This window comes from Benincasa hispida, chromosome 11 (genome assembly GCF_009727055.1).
Source record: "Benincasa hispida cultivar B227 chromosome 11, ASM972705v1, whole genome shotgun sequence".
Lineage (NCBI taxonomy): Eukaryota > Viridiplantae > Streptophyta > Magnoliopsida > Cucurbitales > Cucurbitaceae > Benincasa > Benincasa hispida.
The window spans coordinates 79,466,150-79,493,359 of record NC_052359.1 but is presented as its reverse complement, the minus strand read 5'-3'; the positions used below and the strand labels follow the sequence as shown (position 1 = coordinate 79,493,359).

General features: G+C 39.2%; 1 protein-coding gene across 2 annotated transcripts; it reads right to left on the bottom strand.

Annotated features, from left to right (window-relative positions):
- Window positions 1-492: 492 nt before the first annotated feature.
- LOC120090376 (probable ubiquitin conjugation factor E4) lies at window positions 493-19,736 on the bottom strand. Of its 2 annotated transcripts, none has more exons than XM_039047997.1 (16): window positions 18,766-19,735; window positions 18,472-18,676; window positions 18,093-18,244; window positions 17,712-18,006; window positions 17,410-17,562; window positions 10,065-10,268; window positions 9,856-9,968; window positions 9,645-9,759; window positions 3,206-3,295; window positions 2,908-3,111; window positions 2,694-2,789; window positions 2,464-2,586; window positions 1,668-1,760; window positions 1,333-1,497; window positions 1,017-1,106; window positions 493-930 (listed from the first exon to the last, which is right to left on the bottom strand). In XM_039047997.1, exons 1-16 carry the CDS (start codon window positions 19,608-19,610, stop codon window positions 748-750), a joined length of 3,126 nt encoding a protein of 1,041 aa, XP_038903925.1. In that variant the 5' UTR covers window positions 19,611-19,735; the 3' UTR covers window positions 493-747. The 2 variants fall into 2 exon arrangements, with proteins under 2 accessions (XP_038903925.1, XP_038903926.1); XM_039047998.1 differs by having other exon boundaries at window positions 756-896; window positions 18,766-19,736.
- Window positions 19,737-27,210: the final 7,474 nt, after the last annotated feature.

The following is a 27,210-nucleotide window of genomic DNA, read 5'->3' as shown; positions in this document are numbered from 1 at the left end:
GGTTTTTCTCTCCAATTCTTGGTCCATCAGTCCTATATTCATGTATGACGTGCAAATTGCAATTCCCCAATGAAGGGCCAAGTCTTTCATATCCTCCCCTCGCCTCCGCATCATCATAATTGTTACCGTCACTCGCATTGTTGCATCAGTATTGCTTTGATCATACTTTTGCTCTCTGTAGTTGTTAAGTTATAGTGTGTGACAATATGGTTTTAGCTACTGTTACTATTGTCATACTTGGGAACATTTGCGAACATAATTGAGTCTTCATCAAATTATAGTTACAGTACTTTTGGATATGATAGTTACAGTTCCTTGAGAACTGATGAAAATGTCAAAGGTAGATCTCCTCAGTATCTAACTCAAAGTCACAGCTATACCGACAGTTTTTTTCTTTTTTTTGAGTTTGTGAATGAAACTTTGGTAGCTAATTCAAGGGATAAACTATTATTTTAACTTTAGTAGCTTGTAAATGATCAAATCAAATGTGCCTTTTTCTCAACCTATAGTCTCATTTCATTTCATAATTTCATCATTCTTCCTTTCGGATCATTTTCCAGTTATTACTTTCCTGATAAGTTACAAATCTTTATTTTCAAATATTACAACTTACAAGGTTAGGCAGCATAAGCACTGAATAGAGCCCAAAGATAATAATATAAATCATCAAATATAAAAATCTTTCAGAAAATATTTAATTCCCAGACCATAAGATAACAAGCAATTATGTTATTTCTCTACTTTTAATCAATCAATCAACATTTCTCCGATTGTGGGTTGGATGGTTGCCTTGCTGCTCTGCATTGCAACCCCTCCATCCAGTTGCTTCTTCAGTTCTTGTGACCTGATAAATTCTTCAATTCTTGCTTTCAATTCTTCATTCGGTATTAGCATGTCTGCGGTCAGATGAGACCGATTGAATGGGTCAGTCTGCAAATTGTGTAAAGTTTAGCAAAGAAAACCCAACACTTTATTTCGGTAGGAGAGATGTTATTTGACGGAAATGAAAGTCTTACACTATCGCTGAGGAGATGTCTTTGAATGACGGGTCTGTCGACTGTGATCCTCGAAGAAGGTAAGATCACAGGGTCCTTCATTAAAGTGTACTGCATAAGAGGAAAGATAATCTTTAACTGGTTTATCCCCAACATAGGTATCGGTTTCATTTTTCTTAAGCTTCAAATATGTCTGATCAAAACCATTAATTCTTGAGGCACACATCAAAAGCTTCTTTAGCTCAGTGATCATACATAATGAAATCAATAAATTGGTAACCCGAAAGAGTGATTGAAACGCGCAACATAAACATATAATGAGTGGAGCAAAACATACTTGGATTGGGTCGAGGAATTCGTCCGGTATATCTCCTAGAGTAGCTTCAGCATCCATGGCCTCGGAAGCTGCATCCTTGGCTTTGTTACCAAGATCAATAAACTCTTGTATTATCCTACCATCTTCTCCAATTCGGTTAAGTACAACTGCTGCGGCAGTGAACAACTGGAGAAAGCTCCAATATTCAGGCAGAAGATGCACAATGATAATAATATACATTTCTTTATTTAACTGTGGACAGACACTGTACTTATACTAGGACGTTCTCTTTTCCTTTCAGTTCAATGGAAGTATCTTCCCAAGGGTTTATCACAAAACAAGCGTAAATAAATTACCTGCTCATTGTACGATCGGCCGTCCTTTGAAATGGCAGCTGGGAAAATATTCTCCGAATCGCCTCGTGCCAAATGAACATATATGTGAACAATCTTCAAAACCAAACAAAAAAAAAGTCGGACACCGAATGCACAACCCAAATAATGAGTTAATAATAATAACTGCCTAAACTTCCTTTCCAAGTGCCCTAAATACATCTGCGCTATTAGCAGGGAAGCATTTCATATTATTTCATCATAGTAAACAAAAGGGAAAGACAAAAATTGGCTAGAAATTGAAAATGACACATCGAATTTAAACAAGGATATCTATAATTCAAAATTATAATATATATATATCATAAGGTATGGACTCTATATTTCTCATGCATCAAACTCTGCATTTCGCCTAATAAGTAATAATCAAGAGAATGTATGTGGAAAATGTGGGTACATGAACTTACCCACCTTAGATAACATTAAAATAGCTAATCCTTTTTTTTTTTTTGAACCAATCGACTGCAGCCACTCGAAATACTTCGGGGCACGTCAACGAGGACGAGCTAGCCCGACTGTTTGATGCCCGAGCACCAACATTAAAATAGCTAATCTTAGTTGTGATGTTAGATCCCATATAAATTTAATTACTTTTCCCCCACATGATTACATGAACAAATAATCCAATCATGCTACCACTCCCTCAAGTACAGACAAATTACAAGACAACAATTACGTCTATTTACGCTAATGTCACATTAGAAGATGGAATAATCTAGTTGCCTATAATAATAGAAACTAGAATCTAATTTTCACGTACCTGCTTAAGCAACTCTTTTGGACGGAATTCATACTTTTCAGGGTCTTTCAGACTAAGAGATCTTCGCTGAGGACCAACAAGTTGTAGGAGAAAATAATTAAGCATGCTGGCCACCCTTTCAACCTGTAAGGAAAAATTGGAAGCATAATTACCAAATGTGATAAAATAAAGAGGAAACTGTAGTGAAAACGCATAGAAAGTATGCTTTGTGGGCAACAGTGGGAGAGTACCATCTCCGGAAGTAGGAAAGGAGCCGTGATTTGCTCTGAAGTAAATGCCAGCATGCTCACGTCCTCATTTGCTAATTTCATATCAATTCGAATGATCTGAGAATATCAAATAATGATAGAACCAGATACTCAAAATTCAAGATCAATATCAAGGCTTTGAGAGTAATTTACAACAGTTGACAAGGTGCATTCATAGAAGGGTCATCAAACCAACATTCTCTTGGGAGTGAAACAGCCGAGTTCTCTCCTGCCTCTCTTGAGCAGGTCTCCGTTCCCATTCTGCGGTATTTGACATTTCAGCTTCAAGCTCTTTAAGTTCAAGAATCTTATTAAGGCTTTCATCAAGAAGATAAATGCTATCATTGATTAGGAAGTTCAAGAAATTCAAGTAGACGCCCTTCTCTTCTTCCTTGGCAATCTGGGATGGCAAATTAAGGGAAATGACATGTAAAAGATAGAGCCATAACGCCAATCAACTAAAAAATTACACGGAGGAACAGGAAGAACTTTACCATTCTCCAAGCATTGCGATGACTAGGAACCTGCCAAAGGTACTCGAGAAGTTCGGCAATATTATGACGGATGTTGAACTTGTCATAAAACTGCAGCCGAGGAAAGAAGACCGGTCAAGCAACGTTGAAAATTCCCAATTCCTCAAAATTGGATCAGGCGTAACAATAACTCAATCTCAATTTGAGTAGACAAAATGAAGGTCTCATAGCCTTAAAAAAAATGATAACACATAGCCTTAAAATAATATCCAAAACGTTTCCTAGACTAATTTTAAGATCTTGAACAAGAGGGCAGCTTATTTTGTTATTTTTGAATGTAAGTCATTAGTCATTTTTGTTATTGCATCGTATACATTCTAATATCCTGCAGGATCAGCTTTGAACTTGATAAAAGCATAAATCTGTTAGGAACCAAGATAGTATGGGATGCCTTTGTCCCACATTGGTTAGAATGGGACGACCGATGTGGTACTTAAGTGGCTTGGCTCTCCCATCCCAATTAGCTAGCTTTTGGGTCATCCCATTATAACCAATGTGGGACAAAGGCATCCCATACTACCTTGGTTCCTAATAATACCCCATCCCCGAAAAGTTGACGTCCCAACGACTGCTCCGGCTGTACTTCACTCTGCCACACCCGGTCAGAACCCTCCCCTGGTTCCACTCCAGAACGTCGACAACCGACTCTGATACCATTGTTAGGTACTTAAGCACCTTGGAGAACCTATAAGACCACAAATTATTTATACTTACAAACGAAGGAGTAAAAAGGGAATTGAACAATCATCTATGGGAGCAAAGGAAGGGAGTGTTGAGTAGGGGACCACCAGATGGTTATAAAGGACAACAATGGTAAGGGAGGAGGTCAAAGAAGAATTTGGTAAAAGCTAAGCAGGCTTTTTGGTTGGAGAGAAATGCCCGGCTCTCTCAAAGGTGCTGGGAGTGATATTTTCCTTTTTTTGGTCATTAGCCTCGAGAGTTTTAGAGGGAGTGCTAGTGTATTTTGGGAAGGAATTGCAAGGGAGTTTCTTTGTCTATGTTAAGTCTTGAAGAGGAAGTATATAAATAAAGAAACAACCATTGTTTTGCCCTATTATTCTCTGTTCTTTTCTTCTTTTGTTCTGTGTTTGTTAGCTGTTTCTGTGTAGGGAATCGAAGAGTCTTACAAGTGATATCAAAGCCTGCTTCATCCTGGGGCGAACACGAGCTATGGCTCAAAAACAAATAGAGGAAAGAATGGAAAAAAACGAGAAAGAAGTCTCCGAAATGAAGGAGATGCTGATGGGACTTTGTAAGAACATAGAAAAACTCACGGAGGAGATGAGAGAGAGAAATGTTGCTCGAAAGGCTGAAGAATCGGGAACAACTGAAGGACAAGGAATGAAGCTTGGAAAGATCGACGAGGCCGATTCAACACCCAGAATGGAGGGGGAGGAGCCGATAGAAGCAAATACAAAAGGTTAGAGATACTTGTGTTCGCTAGAGAGAACCTAGAATCATGGGTGTACAGAGTTGAGCATTATTTTGAGATTCACGAGTTGTCCGATCAGGAGAAGGTGAAGGTAGCAGTCATCAGTTTTGGGCTAGATGAAGTCGACTGGTTCCGATGGAGCCACAACCGAAAAGCAATCAATACTTGGGAGGAGCTAAAGTGGAGAATGTTTGAATATTTCAGACCTACCGGAGAAGGAAGTCTTGGCGCGAGGTTGTTAAGGATAAAGCAAGAAGGATCGTATACGGACTACGTGAAGAAGTTTATGACATACTCAACCCCCCTGCCTGACCTGGCCGAAGATGTTCTCAAGGATACTTTCATAAATGGGCTGGAACCAACGTTGAGAGCAGAGGTTATCAGTAGAAGGCCAAACACCTTGGAAGAATGTATACACGAAGCCCAGCTGGTGAGCGATAGAAACATGGCCCTAAAGTTAGCTTTAGCAAACCTAGGGGTAGTTGGGCCAGGCAATAAGGAAGCCCAAGTGAAGGAGAGTGTGACAACAAACAGAAAGAGCGGGAAAATACTAGAGACTCAGGCGACTAAACGCATAACACTACCTATGAAGGGCAACCTCATGAGGAAGGACCCACCGATGAAGCACCTCTCTAACAGTGAATTTCGGGACCGACTTGATAAGGGACTATGTTTTAGATGTAATGAGAAGTATGCACCTGGACATCAATGCAAAGCTAAGGAAAACCGCGAGTTAATGTTGTTTATTACCAACGAAAGAGAGGAAACAACTGGAGAAGGGGAGGAAGGAGAGGAACCGAGAGGAAACGAAGACCTAGAAACAGAGGAGACGGCAGAGATCACGTTGAGGTCTATGTGTGGGCTGTCTGCCCAAGGCATAATGAAGTTGAAAGGAAAAATGAAGGGGAAAGAAGTGGTAGTGTTGATCAATTGTGGAGCAACCCACAACTTCCTTCACCAAAAGATAGTGGAAGAGTTGTAACTTCCATTGAACAAGAAAAACTTCTCGATGATGATTGGGAATGGTGCAACCATACGAGGTGAAGGTTTATACAGAGCAGTAGAATTGAAGCTTCCCAACCTGACTGTAAAGGCAGATTTCCTGGCAATCGATCTAGGACAAATGGACCTGGTGTTAGGGATGCCATGGTTATACACAACAGGGTTTATGGGAGTTCATTGGCCATCGCTAACCATGTCTTTCTTGGCAAGGGAATCACAAGTCATGCTGCGAGGTGATCCATCATTGACCAAGGCAGAGGTGTCCTTCAAAGCATTAACAAAAACCTGGCAAGCGGAGGATCAAGGATTTCTAATAGAATTCCATAACTTCGAATTCGAGAATGAGGAAGGAGATGAGGAGATGATCGAACCAAATGAAGATAAAAGTCTACCAGTCATGATCAGAGCCCTATTGAAGCAAAACCTAGACATATTCGAAGAACTCACAACATTTCTCCCTAGAAGAGCAATTGACCACCGCATCTTGATAAGTCCAGATCAAAAGCCAATTAATGTGAGACCCTACAAATATGGCCATAACCAAAAAGAGGAGATTGAAAAGTTAGTGTAAGAGATGCTCAAGGTCGGAATCATACGACCAAGCCGCAGCCCCTACTCCAGCCCTGTTCTGTTGGTGAAGAAGAAAGATGGTGGGTGGAGATTTTGTGTCGACTACCAGAAGCAAAACCAAGCGACTGTGGTTGATAAGTTCCCCATACCAGTAATCGAAGAGCTGCTAGATGAATTGCATGGAGCGGCGATTTATTCTAAACTCGATCTAAGGTCGGGTTACCACCAGATCAGAATGAGTGAGGTGGACATTGAAAAGACAGCTTTCAGGAATCATGAAGGCCACTACGAGTTCTTAGTGATGCCCTTTGGTCTCACAAATGCCCCGGCCACCTTCCAATCGCTCATGAACCAGGTATTTCAACCATTCCTTCGTAGATTTGTCCTAGTTTTCTTTGACGACATTCTGGTGTACAGTCCGGACATATCAACTCATGAGACACATTTGGGAGTTGTATTCAACATCCTTCGTGATCACCGGCTGTATGTCAATCGAAAAAAAATGCACATTCTGCCAAACCAGGGTCCAATATTTAGGCCATTGGATATCACCCCGAGGGGTGGAAGTGGATGATGGGAAGATCAAAGTGATGAGAGAATGGCCCCAGCCACAAAATGTATCCAAACTGAGGGGATCCTTAGGGCTCACAAGGTATTATAGGAGATTTGTTCAAGGATATGGAAGCATTGCAGCCCTCCTTATCAAGCTCCTTTAGATGGAAGCATTGCACCCCCTTACCAAGCTCCTTTAGACGAATTCATTCAGGTGGGGCGAGGAAGCCACTCAGGCATTCGAAAAGTTGAAGCAAGCCATGGTGGCAGCTCCGATATTAGCCCTCCCTGACTTCTCCAAGACCTTTGTAATAGAAACTGATATGCTTCTGGATTTGGGTTAGGAGATGTGCTATCGCAAGAATCGAAGCCTATAGCCTACTTCAGTCAGAAACTATCAGCAAGGGCTCAAGCCAAGTCCATATATGAGAAGGAATTGATGGTTGTAGTCCTAGCCTTACAGAAATGGAGACACTACCTACTGGGAAGCAAATTCACGGTGATATCAGACCAAAAAGCTTTAAAGTTTCTGATTGAGCAACAAGTACAAACCCCAGTTCCAACGATGGTTGACAAAGCTACTCGAGTACGACTTTGAGATCCTATATCAACCAGGCCTGCAAAACAAGGTGGCGAATGCATTGTCTAGGGTGCCGGCTTCTGTGGAATTGTGTGTCATGTCAGCCCCAACTATAATCAATATTGAGGTAGCACTCAAAGAGGTTGAGGAGGACGAAGAACTTCAAAAGATCATTGCCATTTTGAAGGAAAATCCGGAGGGGAAACCGAAATACAAATGGCAACATGACAGATTGACATATAAAAACAGGTTGGTACTCTCTCGAAGGTCTAGTTTGATTCCTTCGTTACTTCATACATTCCACGATTCAGTGTTAGGTGGACACTCCGGATTCTTAAGGACCTATAAAAGGATGAGCCGAGAATTATATTGGCAAGGGATGAAAACGGACGTGAAGAAATACGTGGAAGGATGTGAAATCTGCCAAAGAAACAAATGTGACGCTCTATCTTCGGCTGGTTTATTACAACCCCTCCCATTCCTTGTCTGGTTTTGGAAGATTGGAGCATGGATTTTGTGGAAGGATTACCGAAAGCAGGGGGTTATGATTCCATAATGATGGCAGTGGACCGTTTAAGTAAGTATGCACACTTCATACCCCTCAAACACCCCTTCTCGGCCAAACAAGTAGCTGAAATATTTATCCAAGAAGTGGTTTGACACCATGGAGTCCCCTTATCAATTTTAACAAATAGAGATAAAATATTCTTGAGTAACTTTTGGAGGGGGATGTTCACGACCATGGGGACTCAACTGAAGAGAAGTACTTCGTTCCATCCCCAAACAGATGGACAAACTGAGAGAGTGAACCGCTACCTTAAGACCTATCTACGCTGTTTTTGTAATGAACAACCGACGAAATGGAACAAGTGGATAGCTTGGGTACTATGGTACAACACGACCTTTCACATCTCTATTAAGACAACCCCATATCAAGCAGTCTATGGAAGGCCTCCTCCACCCCTAGTCACATATGGAGATAGGAAAACCTCCAACAACTCGGTAGAACAGCAGCTACAAGAACGTGACCTAGCCCTCAATGCCCTAAAGGAAAACTTAGTCATTACGCAAAACTGAATGAAGAAACAAGCAGACAAACACCGAAGATAGTTGACTTTTGAAATTGGGGAAGAGGTTTATTTGAAACTACGACCCTACAGGCAGAAATCCTTAGCAAAGAAGAGGAGTGAGAAGTTGGCACCAACATTCTATGGTCCCTATCAAGTAGTCGAACGAGTGGGGGAAGTTGCTTATAAATTAGCCTTACCGGCTAAAGCTGCAATCCACAATGTGTTCCATATATCGCAATTGAAGAAGAAGTTGGGTCAAGGCCATCAAATCCAACAACATCCACCCATCCTGACAGAAGAATTTGAGCTGCAAACGATTCTGGAGACAGTCTTGGGAGTAAGATGGAATGGAGACTTAGCTACCAACGAGTGGCTTGTCAAATGGAATGGACCGACTGAGAATGAAGCTATTTGGGAAGATGTGCGGATCATGAACCAACAGTTTCCTCATTTCCACCTTGAGGACAAAGTTCACTTCGAGAGGGGAGGTATTGTAAGACCACAAATTATTTATACATATAAACGAAGGGGTAAAAAGGGAAATGAACAATCATCTATGGGAGCAAGGGAAGGGAATGTTGAGTAGGGGATGAGGTTATAAAGGACAACAATGGTAAGGGAGGAGGTCAGAGAAAAATTTGGTAAAAGCTGAGCAGGCTTTTTGTTGGAGAGAAATGCCCGACTCTCTCAAAGGTGCTGGGAGTGATATTTTCCTTTTTTGGTCGTTAGCCTCGAGAGTTTTAGAGGGAAGAGTGCTTGTGTATTTTGGGAAGGAATTGCAGGGGAATTTCTTTGTCTATGTTGAGTCTTGAAGAGGAAGTATATAAATAAAGAAACAACCATTGTTTTGCCCTATTATTCTCTATTCTCTTCTTCTTTTGTTCTATGTTTGTTAGTTGTTTCTGTGCAGGGAATCGAAGAGTCTTACAGAACCACATCCCAAAAGCTAGCTATTGGTGGGAGAGCCAAGTCACTTAAGTACCACATTGGTCATCCCATTCTAACCAATGTGGGACAAAGACATCCCATACTACCTTGGTTCCTAATAAAATCATTTCAAGCGTTCATAGAATAATTAGTGCAAGATTAATAGAATATTATACAGAAACACATGGAAAAAGGAGCCGAGCTCTCTCTGAAAACAGAACAATTGCCTTTGCCTACATTTAAGTTAGCTGTTCAACCGTGCTGTACCTGCGTATGCGAACCAGTGAACTCAATGTCTACATAGAGTTTTAAAAGATTCCTAACAAGATACTCGAGCGATAGTTGGTGGCCTTCAAATAATGTTGCTGTTACAGATGAACCACTGCATGTAAACAAGAAACCCGTACTCAACTTCAAAATGAGCACAGAAAAAATATTAATTGATCAATATATGTATATATCAAGCACGTAAAATAACCTTCTACGAGGAATCCAGCAATTCAGAACTTCAACCATCTTTGCTCTTAAGTAAGGATTTCTGATATATTCTGGACTTGCCATGAACATAATAATGAAGTTCATAAAATCATCCTGTCAAAATGAAAACAAAATATAAAAATTTTCCACACAACAGGACAGATGCTCAGCTTTAAGATATGCAAGAATTGATTAGGATCAGTTAAATACCAAATTGATACCATCCAAAGCTTTTGGAATCCGAGAAGCAAATATAAGCAATTCCATCGCATCTTCCACAAAATGTTCTGGCATGGATGCAAATTCCATTGGGCAAGTTGATGGAAGAGGCATTTTAAATCCACCAACCAAACCAACTAACCAGACAACCATCAATCGATAGAAAGTAAGAGCTTGCTGGATTAGTGTCCCATCCTGTAAAGAGGACAAAAAAATAACCACCATTGTTGGCAACGGTCAGTTACAAACATACGGTCAACTGATATACCCAAAAATCAACCACAATCAAGTTCATAAAGGTTAAAATTATCTCTCAAGTTCCTAATTCAATTCAAGATCAAGAACGATCTCAACTGGGAATCAAATGTTTTGTAGCAAAAATAAAGATCACATTTTTTGGTGTAAATATTATCTTTAAATTTTCAAATAAAGATGGTGAAGGAAACTGCAGATGTGTATATACAATGATAGCTTCCAGTAGATGAGGAAGGTTGAGGATATAATAATTACACAAAGGATGAACTTGTAGGTCTTATAGTATCCATTCAATTTCAATTCACTAATTGCAATCAAACTCATTATATATATAAAAAAATAATAATAATAAAAAAAAAATTACAAATGAAGATTTCAAAATCTCAAAAATCATAAATTATATATATATAAAAATAATTGTTGAAATATGTTGAATTAGCCCCAAGGGCGTTTTTGTAGTTTACTCTATATTTACTAAATTAGGGTTTCCCCTCATCCTATTTATATCTGAGGTTGGGGTCTCTTGTAAGCATGACATTAAAATAATAAAATATTTTCTATCGTGGTTTTTCTTCCCTGAATTAGGGTTTTCCACGTAAACTCCTTGTGTCGTTTCTTTCCTTTCTATTTCAATATGGTATCAAAGTAAGGTGATGAAACCCTAGCCCCGATAGAAGAAACTCAGTCATCAAACTTGATAGGTGAAGGTACACTAGCAAACAAGACTAATGTGGCTGTGTTCAAGCAGTCGTTGATCGATATCTCCGAACCATCTTAAACCCAGCGCAACCCAACCCATCTGGAGCCCCGCTGCCAGACTTCAACAACCCAGTCAGCACGCACCTTGGACAGCTTCAATCGTCGAGCATCACCAACCCAGTCGCCGTGCATCTCGGACCTCAGACTCGACTTGGATCGCGATCGACACGGGGCTCTGGTGGGTTCGCTCTAGCCGGCACGCCGAACATCTCCCAGACTCAACGTACGAGCCCGTTCCACTCAAACATCGCCGATGGGGGTCCTTCGACTTTGCACACGATCGGGTTCGCTCCAGATGGCCGTGGGTTCGCTCCAGCTGCCGGGTCAAGTCAGATCGACGTGTTTTCTTCAACCTCGCAGCCAATTGCCGAGCCCTCTGGCCGTTACCCACCATCATAGCCATCTGGGAGCAACGCCGATCACGGGCCACCGTATTTTGCGCCAGTGGAATTCCAGCAATAGCCTCCTCACAGTACCATGGTGGACAGCCTCTTCCTCATGTGTACCCAGTTCAACCTCAGTTTCGAATGGGCGATTCCGTTGAAGAAAATTCCATGACCTATGGACAAAAACACCCCAGATCTGAATCTCATGGGGAACTCCAACAACAAATGGCCGCTCTCGGAGCCAGATTGAATGGCCATGATTCTTCCTTGATTTATTCAGAAAATCCGATAACAATGTTTCCTACTCTTCCTACTACTAATCTTTTATCTGAGATTATAGGAAACTCTGCAGGAATGATCACGGGAGAGAAGATAAATGAACAAAATTATTTCTCTTAGTCCCAAACAATTAAAATGGTTTTTGAGGGACGCCATAAGTTTGGATACTTGACTAGAGAGATACCACGACCGAATCCTGGGATCCTCAAGAGCGTGTCTGGAAGGTAGAGGATTCATTGCTCTGCTCAATGTTGGTCAATAGCATGGAACCACAAATTGGGAAACCTTTACTCTATTCAGCCACTGCCCGAGATATTTGGGATGCAGTCCGACGGTTATATTCGAGGCGTCAGAACGCATCCCGCCTGTATACTCTACGTAAACAGGTTCATGAATGCAAACAAGGGAGCATGGATGTAACGTCATACTTCAACAAGATGTCTTTGTTATGGCAAGAAATGGATCTATATCGAGAGATCATCTAGAACTGCCCACAAGATGGAATTCAGTACTCGAAGATAGAAGAGGTTGAGCGATGATTTTCTTGCGGGGTTGCACCCCAAATTTGATATAGTTTGGAGTCAAATACTAGGGCAGAAACCAATACTGTCTCTCGTGGAGGTTTGTTCAGAGGTTAGATTGCAAGAAGATAGATCAAGTGCAATGAATGGGCCGGGTGTTACCACTGTAGAGTCAGCTGCCTTTAGGGTGAAATCTGCTGGATCTGATGGTGACAAGCAGAATAGTAAAACACCCCCAGTATGTGAGCATTGTAAAAAACAGTGCCACACGAAGGATCAATGCTGAAAACTGCATGGTCGACCTCCAAATGGTAAACGTCACCCTCCAAATGACAAGTCGAAATCTGGTCGTGCTCTAGTGAGTGAATTGGTTGAGGGGGCCACACAACCTCAGACACAGCCTCCAATGACCAACCCGGGTGATTCAGGTACCATAGGGATCGAAACAGTTGCTCAATCAAGTAACCCTCAATCTTTTAGTTTCCTTGTTGAAGGGAATGAGTTATGGATTCTAGATTCAAGAGCGATCGATCACTTGACTGGCTCATCCGATCGATTTCTCTCATACTATCCAAGCGCTGGAAATGAGAGGATTCAAATTGCGGATGGGTCCTTCGCTCATGTTGCTGGAAAAGGCAGACTATCACCATTTCAGGGATTAATTCTACAAAATGTCCTACATGTGCCCAAAATTTCTTACAACTTGTTATCAATAAGTAAAATAACAAAAGATTTTACCTGTAGAGTTGTCTTCTCACTAGATGCTGCTTTGTTTCAGGACTTGAGCTCGGGGAAGACGATTGGCACTGCCCGATATGATAGAGGCCTCTATTTCCTTTCTGAAGATGCTTCCTCCAGGAACTTGTTTAGGACTAGCCTTTTATCCTCTTTTACTATGCCTAAAAAAGATTATTTATTGTGGCATTTTCGTCTTAGACATCCAAGTTTCAATATATGCGATATTTGTTTCCCCACTTATTCCATAATGTGAATATTTCTTCGTTATCTTGTGATGTCATTATCTTGTGATGCCTATATACGTGCTAAACAACCTCGTGTGTCTTTTGTTTCTCAACCCTATAAACCTACCCAGCCTTTCCACCTAATCCACAGTGATGTTTGGGGTCCCTCAAACATCTCTACCCTGTCTGGTAAATGGTGGTTTGTAACTTTCATCGATGATCATACCCGACTTACATGGGTATATCTCCTTGCTGATAAGTCTGAGGTTCCACCTACCTTCAAACAATTCTATGCCACTATATTAACACAGTTCAACACAAAGATTGTCATTCTTCAGAGTGACAATGGTCGTGAGTTTGTCAATCACACCCTCCAGGAATTCCTAGCATCAAAAGGGATCATCCATCAAAACTCGTGTGTGTATACTCCACAACAAAACGGGGTGGCTGAACGGAAAAATCACCATCTCATTGAAGTTTCTCGCTCCTTGATGATTCCAGCATCTCTCCCTTCGTACCTGTGGGGAGATGCAGTGCTTATCGTAGCCCATCTCATTAATAGGATGCCTTCACGAGTTCTAAAGTTTCAAATACCTCTTGAGTGCTTCAAAGAGTCCTGCCAGTCTACTTGTCTTATTCCTGAGGTTCCTCTTCGTGTGTTTGGGTGTACAGCTTTTGTTCATACTCATGGTCCACACCGGACTAAGTTTGCCTCACGAGCTCAAAACTGTGTGTTTGTCGAGTATCCCCTTCATCAGCGAGGCTATAAATGCTTTCACCCATCTTCCGGAAAATACTTTGTCATTATGGATGTCACGTTCCTTGAAGATAAACCGTTCTTTCCCATTAGTCATCTTCAGGGGGAGACCACAAGTGAAGAGACCAACAGTTCCACATACTCTGTACCTATTAGCTTCAATCTTGAGCCTAGTCCTAATATTCCTGAATCCAGTCTACCTAGTCTCGAACCTAATTCTGCTCCTGCTATTCCAGTGTCTGTCCTTCCTACTAGATAAGTGCCCTGGATAACATATTATAGGAAGAATCTCAGAAAGGAAACTCAGGAAACCCTTGATGTTCCATCGGAAAGTGTCCAAGCATCGGAACCAGCTCAAGTTCAAGATCCTGTTGTTTCAGAGGAGATTCTTGAAGAGAAGTCTGGGAACATAGAAAATGATGAGACGAACTCAGAGAAGGTTGAAATTTTAGGAGATAATAAGTCCTCAAGAAGATGCAGAATTGTCTCAGAAGTCTGATACCGGAGAGAGACCGACGAAAACTGGCAATTATGATACCACTCTAGATATGCCAATTGCTCTGAGGAAAGGAACCAAGTCATGTACAAAGTACCCTCTGCATAGTTTTCTGACCTATAGTAACTTATCTCCTAGTTTTAAGGCTTTCACTACCTAACTGGATGCTCTAGCAATACCTACCAGTGTACATGCAGCCATGGAAGTTCCCGAGTGGAAAGCGGCAGTAATGGAAGAAATGAGAGCTCTTGAGACAAATAAGACTTGGGAGTTAGTAGCTCTCCCTAGAGGTCACAAAAAAGTTGGTTGCAAATGGGTGTTCACAGTGAAGTATAAGTCTGACGGAACGCTCGAGAGATATAAGGCCAGGTTAGTTACTAAAGGGTTCACTCAGACATATGGGATTGATTATTCAGAAACATTTTCCCCAGTGGCTAAGTTAAGCATGATCCGTGTTCTTCTGTCTGTTGCCGTAAATAAAGATTGGCTCCTACATCAACTGGATGTAAAAAATGCCTTCCTGAATGGTGAGTTAGAAGAGGAGGTTTACATGAGTCCGTCTCCAGGTTTCGAAGCTAAGTTTAGGAATCATGTTTGCAAACTTAGGAAGTCCTTATATGGGTTGAAGCAGTCCCCTAGGGCATGGTTTGATAGGTTCACAGTGTTTGTTAAGTCCCAAGGGTTTGTTCATGGGCATTCTGATCATACCTTGTTTACCAAAAAATCACCTTTAGGGAAGATTGTTGTGTTAGTGGTGTATGTTGATGACATCATTTTATTAGGAGATGACACGACATAAATTGCTAAGCTGAAACAAAGGATGGCAAGCGAATTTGAAATCAAGGATCTTGATAGTCTGAGGTATTTTCTCGGGATGGAAGTGGCGAGATCAAAAGCAGGAATATCTGTATCTCAACGGAAATACACTCTGGACTTGTTGACGGAAACAGAAATGACCGGATGCAAACCCATTGACACTCCTATTGAGGTCAATGGCAAACTGAAAAGCATTTCGGAAGGAGTTCCTGTGAATAAGGAGAGGTATCAACACCTGGTAGGAAAACTGATTTACTTATCTCATACTAGACCCGACATCTCCTATGCTGTGAGTGTGGTAAGTCGGTTCATGCAGAATCCATATGAGGAGCACATGGAAGCAGTGACTCGAATTTTGAGATACCTGAAGTCTACCCCTGGGAAGGGCTTAGTGTTCAAAAAATATGACACACGGAGCATCGAGGCGTATATTGACTCAGATTGGGCCGGATCTGTGACTGATAGAAAGTCAACCTCAGGATACTGTACCTTTGTGTGGGAAAATTTGGTGACTTGGCAGAATAAAAAACAGGGTGTAGTGGCTGGAAGTAGTGTTGAGGCAGAGTATAGAGTTATGAGTCTGGGAGTGTGTGAAGAAATCTGGTTGCAGAAAGTTTTGTCTGATCTTCACCAGAGTAGTTCGGGTCCCATGAAATTGTATTGTGATAATAAGGCTACCATCAGTATTGCTAATAATCCAGTGCAACATGATAGAACCAAACACGTGGAAATTGACGGGCATTTTATTAAAAAGAAGTTAGACCGTGGAGTTATCTGTATTCCCTATGCAGTCCAACAAGTTGCAGATGTTCTTACGAAAGGGTTATCGAGACAGACGTTTGAAGCTTGTATTAGCAAGTTGGGGCTTGCCGATATCTACGCCCCAACTTGAGGGGGGTGTTGAAATATGCTGAATTAGCCCTAAGGGAGTTTTTGTAGTTTACTCTATATTTACTAAATTAGGGTTTCTCCTCATCCTATTTATATCTGAGGTTGGGGTCTCTTGTAAGCATGACATTAAAATAATAAAACTTCTTCCATCGTGGTTTTTCTTCCCTGAATTAGGGTTTTCCACGTAAACTCCTTGTGTCGTTTCTTTCCTTTCTATTTCAATAATAATAATAATAAATAAATAAATAAATAAAAGAATGAAAGCTTCCGAGCTAAAATAGGGTGATTCAACACGAGTAATTATTGTTGCTCTCTTACTGCCCATGAAAGGCTTCATATGTTAAACAAATTCTATGAGTAAAAATGGTATAAATTAGCTAGCAAAGTTCATATCATTACAGCGATCAATCGATCATTAAGGTTCCAATGCCACATCACCCTACCTGCAAGTCCCCTACAAGTGGACTTGCCAAGACTAGAGGCAAGAAAAGTGTAGGGAAATTTTCTTTTTTTTATGCCAATGGGTCAAATTGTGGAGCTTTTTCTTAAAACTCACTTTACCTTTAATTCATCCAAATGAACACTAAACTCAAATGAGCATTCTTATTGTATCTTTTTTCTTTTCTTTTCTTTCCTTTTCTTTGATAACCGAGAGTCATTGCTTTGCTCCTCTATGCTCAGGGGTACCTGCGCCTGGCCCAAGGCCTAAACTGGGGAGACAACAAGTATTTTTAGTATTAAGCTCTCCTTGAAGGTTTGAGCTTGGGACCTCTAAGTCAATATGACCAAGAGACCCCAAGCCATTGCCAACAGAGCCACCCCTCGGGGGTACTGAGCATTCTTGTGATTTATGAGACTTTTTTGGTGGATATTGATTTATATAATCGCTTTGGATGGTTTTTAGCTGGGTTTCACCATCTTATTGTTAGGTGGGAGGTTCTTACCTACTTGATTTCGTAGCTTGATTGATGAATTTCAAGTTTCAGTTTTTGGGTTGAGTTTGCATGATTTATCGATTGGTTCTTGAGCAATTTTCTAATTTAGTTTTCAACACTAATTCAAGTTTAAAGTTCAATTTTACAAAATAAAAGGTTAAGTTAAAATTGATTCACTTAGCCAAGTATAGTGTAAATGTGTAATATTATTTTTTCCCAAAATTCAATAATGCAACATTCAATAACCCAATTCAAATAAAGGGTGAAACAGAAATATACCCTCAGTATTTGAGCTTCATAACAAAGCTTTTCCTGTGAATACAACTCTATTTCCTTCTCAAGGCGAGCTATATCCATTTCAAGCTGTGGGGCAGGCCCTTGTCCCTGCATGGCTTTAAGCGTGGACAGTGTATCTTCACACCTAGATATATCCTGAACAAAAAATTAATTGAATTGAAAAGGTCCATCAAACAGAACAAATGAAAGACAAAAATATAAAATGAATATAAATTATTAACCAAAAAAATCAGAAAATTGTATGCGGCATTTCATTTATCCACCAATGCATGATTTATAGCTACCTGTACTAAATGCTTGAAGTCTGAAAATGCTTTTAACAAGCCCAAATTCAGCACCCTTGCAGTCATAAAGAAGCACTCACATATGAAAGGGTACCTAGTTTTATCACTACTCAATCTTGCTTTTGCAGTAGAAGATCCAAGAGTAGCATTACTGCCAGAACTGGAAGCTTCTTGTGATTGTAGCAAGCGACTTTCACTGTCGCTGGACTGCCCAGAGTTATCAGTTCTCAACTGAGTACCATTGTTAATCCATTCGGTAACTTCTTCCGATGAAGCATGTAGAGCAGTTAATCCTCTGACGATTACATACCCACATTTAAGAAAACTTGTAATAGGTCAATTACGAACAATAAGATCAGCAAGAAAACAAAATCCTCTTACCTTAACTCCAAGCGGTTACTATAACATACATATTTTGGATCAATTTTATCCCTTTTGGTCAAGTTTGCATCTAGAAATGGCTCACAGAGACGTAGCATGATGGCACTGAGATTAACAAACATGCCCGAACTTGCACAGGAGAGAGGGTCAACCTTCAAAAAGAAAATGTATTGCATAGATTGTTAGATGTTACCATTCATCAACATTTCTCTATAGTCACCAAAAAGAAAGATAAACATAAAAATACAAATAAAACATCGACCTTTGAGCTTAAAACTAAATCATTCTTTTGAAATAAAGAACATTGAATATGGCTACAAGTTGACAATAACCAAACTCGTGATGTACAGTTGACACCACTAAACTCATATTAAAGTACCTGTATATGAGCCCTTGATGAGTTTCTATTTATCACCTCTGCAAGATACTCAAGAACATTTTCACGGGTCTCTGTGTTCTTAAGAAGGGAGAGAAGAACTTCCGCAATGCCATCATATAAGTTATTCATGACTGTCTTAATTGTAGTGAATGAAGATAGTAAATCAGCTGGTCTACGAGTTGATGCTTCTGAAAAGCACTGCTGCCTGAAGTTCCCAACAAGACATTCACTGATCAGAACAGAACCAATGTACATAAAGAAAGAAAACCTCAGAACACATTAATAAACACTCACCCAACATCAGGTTGGCTCTTAAAAATGGCATGGTCAGGCAGAGCACTGACATGGAAGAAAGGCCCCAAAATGCTTGTCATCTCAATGACACGCCCATTGGAATATTTACCAGTGGGAATCCACCAAGGATGTTTGACAAGAGACTTAGCACCAACAGGAAAGCTGACCAGAAACCTAAGTGCTCTTAAGGGCTGCTGGAAGTTCCCAAGAGCAGAAACTTTAAGGACACTACCCCTTAAATCCTCATATAATCCCTTCAAGATGGGGTCTAATGTATCAAAATCCGGGTCACGAAGAAACTCCTCCAGGAAACCCGGAGGGCACTGAAAGGCTCCACCAACACTGGTACTAGCCCCAAATCCATCCATGGAGCTTCCAACCTCAGAGAAAATCAAAGGAAGCAAAGGCGAAGTGTTGGAGTTAGGAGTACCTAAATCGGCACCCGAAAACAATTCGGGATTCCCCAAATGAATCCTACAATACGAAATCGTCAACTTCTTGGCTTGCTTGAGGGAAATTTCAATATGAGAGCGCAGAGTCTTATCCTTCATGGAAGCGATTTTCTTACTCTCGTCGTGAGCTCGACGGTAGCAGCCGATTAGGTACTGAAAAGGGGGTTCGGCGGAGGGGAAATTTCCGGAAAGACGATCGATTATGATGCGCTCCATAATATCTCTTGAAATCCTCAATTGTTTGCCCTCGCTTAGGAGTTCGGCAGCGGTTTGCTCGAGATAGACGATTCTGGAATCGGAATCGGAAGAATCGGTGAGAGAAACGAGGAAGACTTTTCGAAGGATAATGTCTTCGACCTCCTCAGGTGACCTTTGGGGTTTTGAGGTCGCCATTAGAGTTGAGAATAAGGAAGAAGAAGAAGGAGATCAAAGGACTGAACCTTTTTTTTTTTTTTCCTGTCAATGCTAAAGAGAAGAGAAGGGAAGACGGGGTATATGTTTTGTTTTGCCTACACACTAAGAAACGGATGAACCTCACCATTTTCAAAATCTCATATAAAATTTCTCTCAATTATCATTAAATCTATTATCAAAATCTATCTTATTTTAACTAAAAACCAAATAAAATCTAACTAAACCAATTTTGACACGATTAGGTAATTATTTTGTTTTTTATTTTTATTTTTAAAGTTAATTCTATAAATATTATTTTTACCACTAAATTCCTTCTTTTTTTTATCTAAGAAAACTAAATAATATGCAAATCATATTTTAAACAAATAAAATTTAGAATTTGCTAAGAAATTAATCATTCTACTTAAACAAATATGTAAATTATAATGTGGGGAAATAGATTTAATTTTAAAAATCTAAAATAAAAAACAAAATAGTTACTAGCCTAATTATTTTAACTCATGTTTTAAACTTATATTGAAAGATTTTAAGTTAGTTATGATTTTAAACAAATTCACATGGAATTTAAAACCAATTATGATTTTAAAATCTCATTTCTCAAACAATTTAATCTCACGTTTTTTTTAATTAAAGTTATTCATTCATCCATAGTTTCTTATTATCACTACAACAATGTGTGCATGTTTGAGAGTGATAAAATCATTTTCTTATTTTAAAAATCATTTTGAAATATCATTTTAATTATACGAAACGAATTTTGATAATATTAGGTGAATACTACATATGTTGCATGTGCTTCATGTTAATCATAGCTAACTAATTGGTTTGGATTGTTAAATAATAGTTACTTTTCTATTTAGTTTAAATTCTATTTTTGTCCTTAAACATGAAGCTTGTTTTATTTTGATTCTTGAACTTTTAAAAATATCTATTATAGTCATTGAACTTTTAGAAGGTGTTTACTTTAGTATCTGCTACTAAAATTAGGTTAACCCTTAAACAAAATAATGGGATGACTTATATTTTTAGATGACTAGACTACCAAATAAGTTAGTCATGCTAAAAAATGTAGGTTTCAATTTTGAGTTAGGTGGTAAAGTGATTTTCTATAACTCAAAAATCATTTTACATTTTGACATATTGGTTATTGACATTTTACTTCCCTTCATTTTGCTGGTTAGATGCAACTTCATCAAATAGTTAATAAATCTTAATTGTAGAGACCAAAATAAACACTTTTTAAAAATCTAGGGACCAATCTAGGATTTAAATTTTGTATTTTAATTTAGTTAAGGAAGTTTTGAGCTTTTCTATTTAAGTTTTCTGTATAAATACTGCTCTGTAATATTCATTTGAGATAATGAAAAAACTCTTTCAATGTAGTGAAAGATTATTAAATGGTATCGGATTTCTCTCTGACTAACGTCACGATCCTTCACCCTTCTACTATTCCTTTCTTCTTCAAACATTGTCACGATTCTTCTTCCTTCTTCTCGCCATGGCTGACTCTACAAATAAAGATCAACCTCTGCATTCACCAATCTTTTTACTCTCCAATATATGTAATCTTGTCCTATTAGGCTTGAATCTACCAGTTTTGTTCTCTGGAATTTCCAAATTACATCAATCTTGAATGGGCACAAACTATTTAGCTTTATCGATGGTTTTAATTGACACTGACACCTTCTTCAACAGCGGCTACTACGCCATCAGATTTTGAAATTGAAGATTGGATTGCTAAAGATCATGCACTAATGACGTTAGTTACTGCCACCTTATCACCTTCAGCTCTCGCCTATGTTGTTGGTTGTACCTCTTCGAAAGAGTTGCGGGAAGTTCTTGGTAAGCACTATTTTTCTCCTTTTCGATCTAGCATTATCAATCTGAAGTCTGAGTTACAAACTATTACCCTCTATGTTTAGGTTAAAGAACTTGAAGATAAACTGGCCAATGTTGATGTTATTGTTGAAACTAAAGATCTAGTGATCTATGGTTTAAATGGGCTCTTTGATGACTACAATATGTTCCGTACATCTCTGAGAATGCATGGTCAAACCTCCATTGAAGAACTTCATGTCTTGCTAGTTGCTGAAGAAACTGCCATTAACAAATATATCAAACATGATGAAGCTTTTGCTCAGGCCCTACTCTTAAATCGTGCAGATTGGGTATCCAAAACTTGGTTTTGAAGTCGTCGGATGATTTGAGGATCACTAAATATACCTTGTCATTTGGACAAATGGTTGGAAGGTGTTGGACGCCGTTGAATTAGTGATTCACTTTGGCAAATCCATGACCAACTTAACGAGGTAATCAAAGACCATGAAGCCTTCGATACTAAATTTAATATTTTTTCTTGATTTGGTTTATGGTAGTGTTTGAACATTACTCTTTGTAATCATCATTCATCAAATTTCATATGGTGGAGAAGAACTTGATTTTCTTTGTTGTTAAACTGATGGGAATTTAGTTTTCTTTGTTGTTGACATAAAATTGTGAATATATATTATTTGTTTATATGGTTGACAATATTGAAAATGTCGTTTATTTGATTGATGAATATTCTTTGTCTTATATATATCAGTGTGATTGTTGGACCTCAAAACAAGAGTAATTATATAGGTAATTTCTAATAGTTTTGAAATCCTTATTCATAATAAATGTCAAGAATTTAGATACTTGATACTTAAAATAAGTCAACAAATCTCATATACTTGACAGTTATAACATATCAAGTAAATTGTAGTTTGACGCTTTTAGCCAGTAAAAAAATTCTTTTATTCTTGACACTGGATTACTTGACATTTTTAAAAACGTCAAGTAACACTGACACTTATTGCGAAAAAACATCAAGTAATACAATTTTTGTAGTAGTGAATTATAAATGTTTATCCTAGTTTCTCTGTTTTATTTCTTTGTGTTTTTAATTTTTCAAAATTGACTATCAAAGGCACGACGTTCACACACTTTTCGCGAGGAATTCAATTCTTTCAGGTACAAGAACCTCTACATCAGTCTGACATGACGAGTTTCATAAACACTATGGTTTAGGACAAAAGTGACCGAAGGGTGTGTTGGGATTGATGCCCTAAACTCTCGTTGGGTCTTGTAGTTTGTAAACACTATATTGAACAAACGCTTGTGATGTAATAATATATGATATTTTCTTCACTGTTGTCTATGAAACATGGGACGTTTTAGTTCCTTTACCACAAACCAATAAACTAAAATCCCTGGTCGTCATTGTCACTTAAACATATATGTAAAGACATATAGGTAGATCATGCCTTAAGTGATAACCAAAATGGTCTATAGTATATGGATACAAGAGGGAAACCTTATCCTGATGACACTACGGATGTGGCCCGCTTTGTAGAAGAGTTACAATTGTTGTGACTTGCTACAAATAGTCTGATCATGGACATTCATGTGGAGTCATGCGAGTAGGGGCATCCTATACAAAAGAGTTTGTATAAGACCGGACCACGAAGTGTTATAGTCTCGTTATATAACACTGTTCATGACAGAGACTTCACTTCACTAGGATGACCATGGGTAACATGATCTTAATCCCGAGTGAGTTGAGAACTCCTACCTTTGAGGGCAGTCCTTTGATCTGCATAGGTGCGAGTGGCCAGATTGCCCACTCAAACCTACCACTTTGGTGATTCATTTAATTTAGGAGCTAGAAACTTAGCTATACAAGATGGAATTCACTCCTTCCTTGAAGCAGGGGTAAGTAGATAGGTTGCTCCCTTAAGGGCTGATTCCAAGACTTGAACGATGTGGCGCCACACACCTTCTCATAGCCTGAGAGGTGTCCATATATAGTAGGACTATGTTGTATTATTCATTAGAGGGATTAATGGTACTTAAGAAGTGGGGCTATGTTGTATTGTTCATTAGAGGGATCAGTGGTACTTAAGAAGTTAGATGTAACTACAGGGGCAAAATGGTAAATTGGTCCAGCTGTACTTATGAGCATCTGTGAAGGGTTATCTTACTGTTGATTGGTTATATCCAATGGACACATAAATATATCTGTGGTGAGAAGAGTGCAGCTGTCAGTCTTTAGTGAAGTGCCTGGCAGTTAACGGATGGTGGATCTCGTGGCTAAAGAGTTTAGTCAGCTATTCACGTACCGTTGGAGCTTTAAGCCACAAGTTCATAAGGTCCCCTTGGTAGCTCAATAGATTCAAGTTGAGAATCAGCTTTTGGGTCAGTTTGAAGTGTTCAAATTGATAAGAGGGAGTTTGATTATATATGATATGATTAAACTGGTCAATTATATATGATATAGTTGACATGATGTATGAGATACATTAATTGGAGGAAAAAAATATAAATATGATTTATATCTAGTGGGGGCGAAAAGAACTATAGTTTATATATTGCATATGATGTGATATTAAAACTATAGGTTAAAAATATAATATGATTATATTTATTTATAATTAAACAATTATGAGATAATTGTTGGTGGTTTTCTCCATAGCTGTACGTGAAAGTGTGAGATTGCATTCAGTTTTCATAACTGAAGGATAAAATGAAAATAGTTTTCATTTTGCAAAATTATCGAATTATCGCTTCACGATTTGTACACTGCCCATCATATAGCTAACAAGAGCCTACACGATAGCTCAATTTTTCCTATGATCGTGTACACGCGCAGGCGACCTAAAAGATCGCGCGTGAGAGCGAGATTACCTAAACAATCGTCTAAAAGATCAGATACGATTACCTAAACGATTGTGCACCTTTTTCTAAACGATCAAGCATCCGTCTATATGATAGACACAAAATCTCTCCCATTTGCTTGGTTGTTGAATACGATCGTGCTTTCCTCCTTCCCTCTACCAAATCCAATAGAGCCTAAACCTATTGGATTCTCACTTTGAGAATAACAGGGGTCACTGAGTGGTGGTGTCCTCCTTGTTGCTTGTTCGTGTAGAAGACCGTGCGGTGGTGAGCGACAACGAGATTTGGTGGACGATTGACTTAGCAATCACAGTGACAACTAGAGTTGCCGATATTAACGAAAGCGAGAGATAAAGGGAGGAAAAGTTCTTCAAAGGTAAGTCTCTTGTTCCTTTATTATTTATTTGTTGAAAGCATGTTGTAATTTTTTCTGAAATGCATAACTTGTATGTATGTATGTGAATGTGGTATTTTTGTCACAGTATATTTGGAATGATCTTGCTTCTGCTCATAGGTTCTCTTTGATAAGAATTCCTTCAGGGTGGTTGATGGCTTATTTTATGAAGTGGAATTATGGATGAAATGCGATGATGAAAATGAGTTGAGCACTTAAGTTTTCTCAGTGGAATCCAAGTGTAAACCCCACTAAATTTCTTGGTAAGTCCAGGGTCGAACTCAGGACTTGAGAAACAATGTGCGGGGGTAATTTCTCGGAAGACTTTGCGGTAACCAAACAAATCAAGTAGTTGTTGGGAATGTTGTTTGCGATAATAAAAATAAACAAATGCGGCGGAGTTCGAAAAGAGTTGATAAAACGGAAGATGCGATGAATATGCAGTGAACAGGTTGAGAAGGGTTTCGGCTAACACTGCCTAGGATACGTTCATGCTATGCGATCATGCAACACACATACGATAGTAAACCATCTCTCGATGCGAATGTTACGGCTTCTAATGCAAGAACGCAGGTGATATATACAATAAGTCTATAGGACCTACACATAAGCCTCTATTCTTATTTATGCGATGACAAAATGACAAACACACAAATAAGGCGACCACATAATATCATAACTATCTCTAGAATGCATGCGATGCAGGTTGGCAAACAAAGCTTATCTCTAAGTCCCTATCTCTTGTTTATGTAGTTCTAATCTTGCTCTCTCGAGTCTAGATTCTAACCTAGCTCTCTCAAGTCTTAGGTTTTTTCTTCATACTCTATCTCGAGTAGCTCTAAAGGTATGTTGGGCACAACATAAAACAAGATAATCGCAAGCAATGAAGATCCTAGGCCATGTTAGCTTAGTTCTTCTCAACTCATTCGAAAAGTTCAGCTACTCATACGTGCTAAGAGAGTGAACAGATGTAGATAAAGAACTTCCATTGTATAAATATAGAGTTGAAGTACAAAATAATAATGAAAAAGAGAATAAAGAGCCTGGTAGCAATCTCTTGCTTCCCAGGCTTTTATACTGTCTTTTCTACTCGTGTTCAAAAGATAATCTCGCTCTCGCGAGAGTCGGCCCGCTCTCTGCTTTCTACGCCTCCGGGTTCTCTCTCGAGTTGCCCTGAGCGATCTTCCGACGTCTCTTTTCTTCTTTCCCTCTGCTTTAAAATAAAAGAAAACTATGAACAAAGACTTGTTGAATTCTGAACTCCTGAACAGGTGAACAAGTGAACCCCTTTTCTAAAGGATGCCTTCGGTATTTATAGAACTTTGAGGTGAAGGGCGGCTTCCCTCTTATGATTGCACAGATGGGATGGCTTTAATTCTCTGACTGATGCGCCGAATATTTGTCACCGAAAAGCTGAGTGTACTTGTTATCATTAGCGGCTTATCAACTTAATTCGGATTCGACCGTCATCAATTTTCTATCTCATCGTGATTAATTATGCCTTTCACCCAGATGCGCCCACCAAGTTGCGTCGGCTCTATGCAGCAATCCTTCTCGAGCAAATGTTTGCGAGCAAAAATCATCGCAAAGTCGTGCGATAATGCTGCGATCGACCGAAGATTTCTTGTGATCGCGCTTTTCGCCTTGCGTCAACACATATTCTGCATAAAAACACAAAAGTTAACTGTTTCTCTACGATGAACGCATGCGATCGCAATGTTATAAACTTAATGATTTTGGAGGCAATCTAGCATATTTTATCAATGCAAGTCAACATTATTTAAGAACTTAGCACCATAATAACGTGCATTTCTGCCCGTTATCAGACTCACAAATTTAAACAATGTTTGTCCTCAAGCATAAGCTAAAGATTTCCTTTAGCAAGTCGACCGCAATTCTTTTTTCCTAGATTTCTCAAGGATACTTCATTCGAATCCTATACACCAAAATTTTCTTAAGTCTTATTCAAGTCTCCTCTGAAAATATTTCTAAGACTTAGGAACCACAAGCTTAACCTTCAAAATGACTTTACTAAATTCCGGGACATCGCATGATTTATTTCAAAAAGAAAACTTTTCCATCAGGGTGTCAAATGATTTTTATCCTTGCATATTTGTTGAGATTATTTTTTTTTCTGACCTTGCATTGATCCAAGTGCCTTGCCTTCATTTTGGCTTGCCCCCACATGTGTCATGCGGACATCCAACTACAAGCAATGCACTCTTTCTCAGACTAAATTCATACCTACTTAGCAGCGGAGTTACGGTCATTTATTTATGCATTAATCTTGGCGACTTACTTTCATTTTGGCTTGCCTCCCACGTGTGTCATGCGGACATCCAACTACCGATGATTTCTTATGATTGCACTTTTCGCCTTGCGTCAATGCATATTCTGCATAAAAACACAAAAATTAACTGTTTCTCTGCGATGAACGCATGCGACCGCAATGTTATGAACTTAATGCTTTTGGACGCAATCTAGCAT

Excerpts from the sequence above, each read along its gene's own strand:
- LOC120090376 (XM_039047997.1), bottom strand. The coding sequence starts at position 19,610 with ATGGCGACCTCAAAACCCCAAAGGTCACCTGAGGAGGTCGAAGACATT. Across the intron at positions 18,007-18,092 it reads AGTAACCGCTTGGAGTTAAG|AGGATTAACTGCTCTACATG; the intron begins GTAAGAGGATTT and ends TGTAATCGTCAG. Across the intron at positions 2,790-2,907 it reads TGTTTCACTCCCAAGAGAAT|ATCATTCGAATTGATATGAA; the intron begins GTTGGTTTGATG and ends TGATATTCTCAG.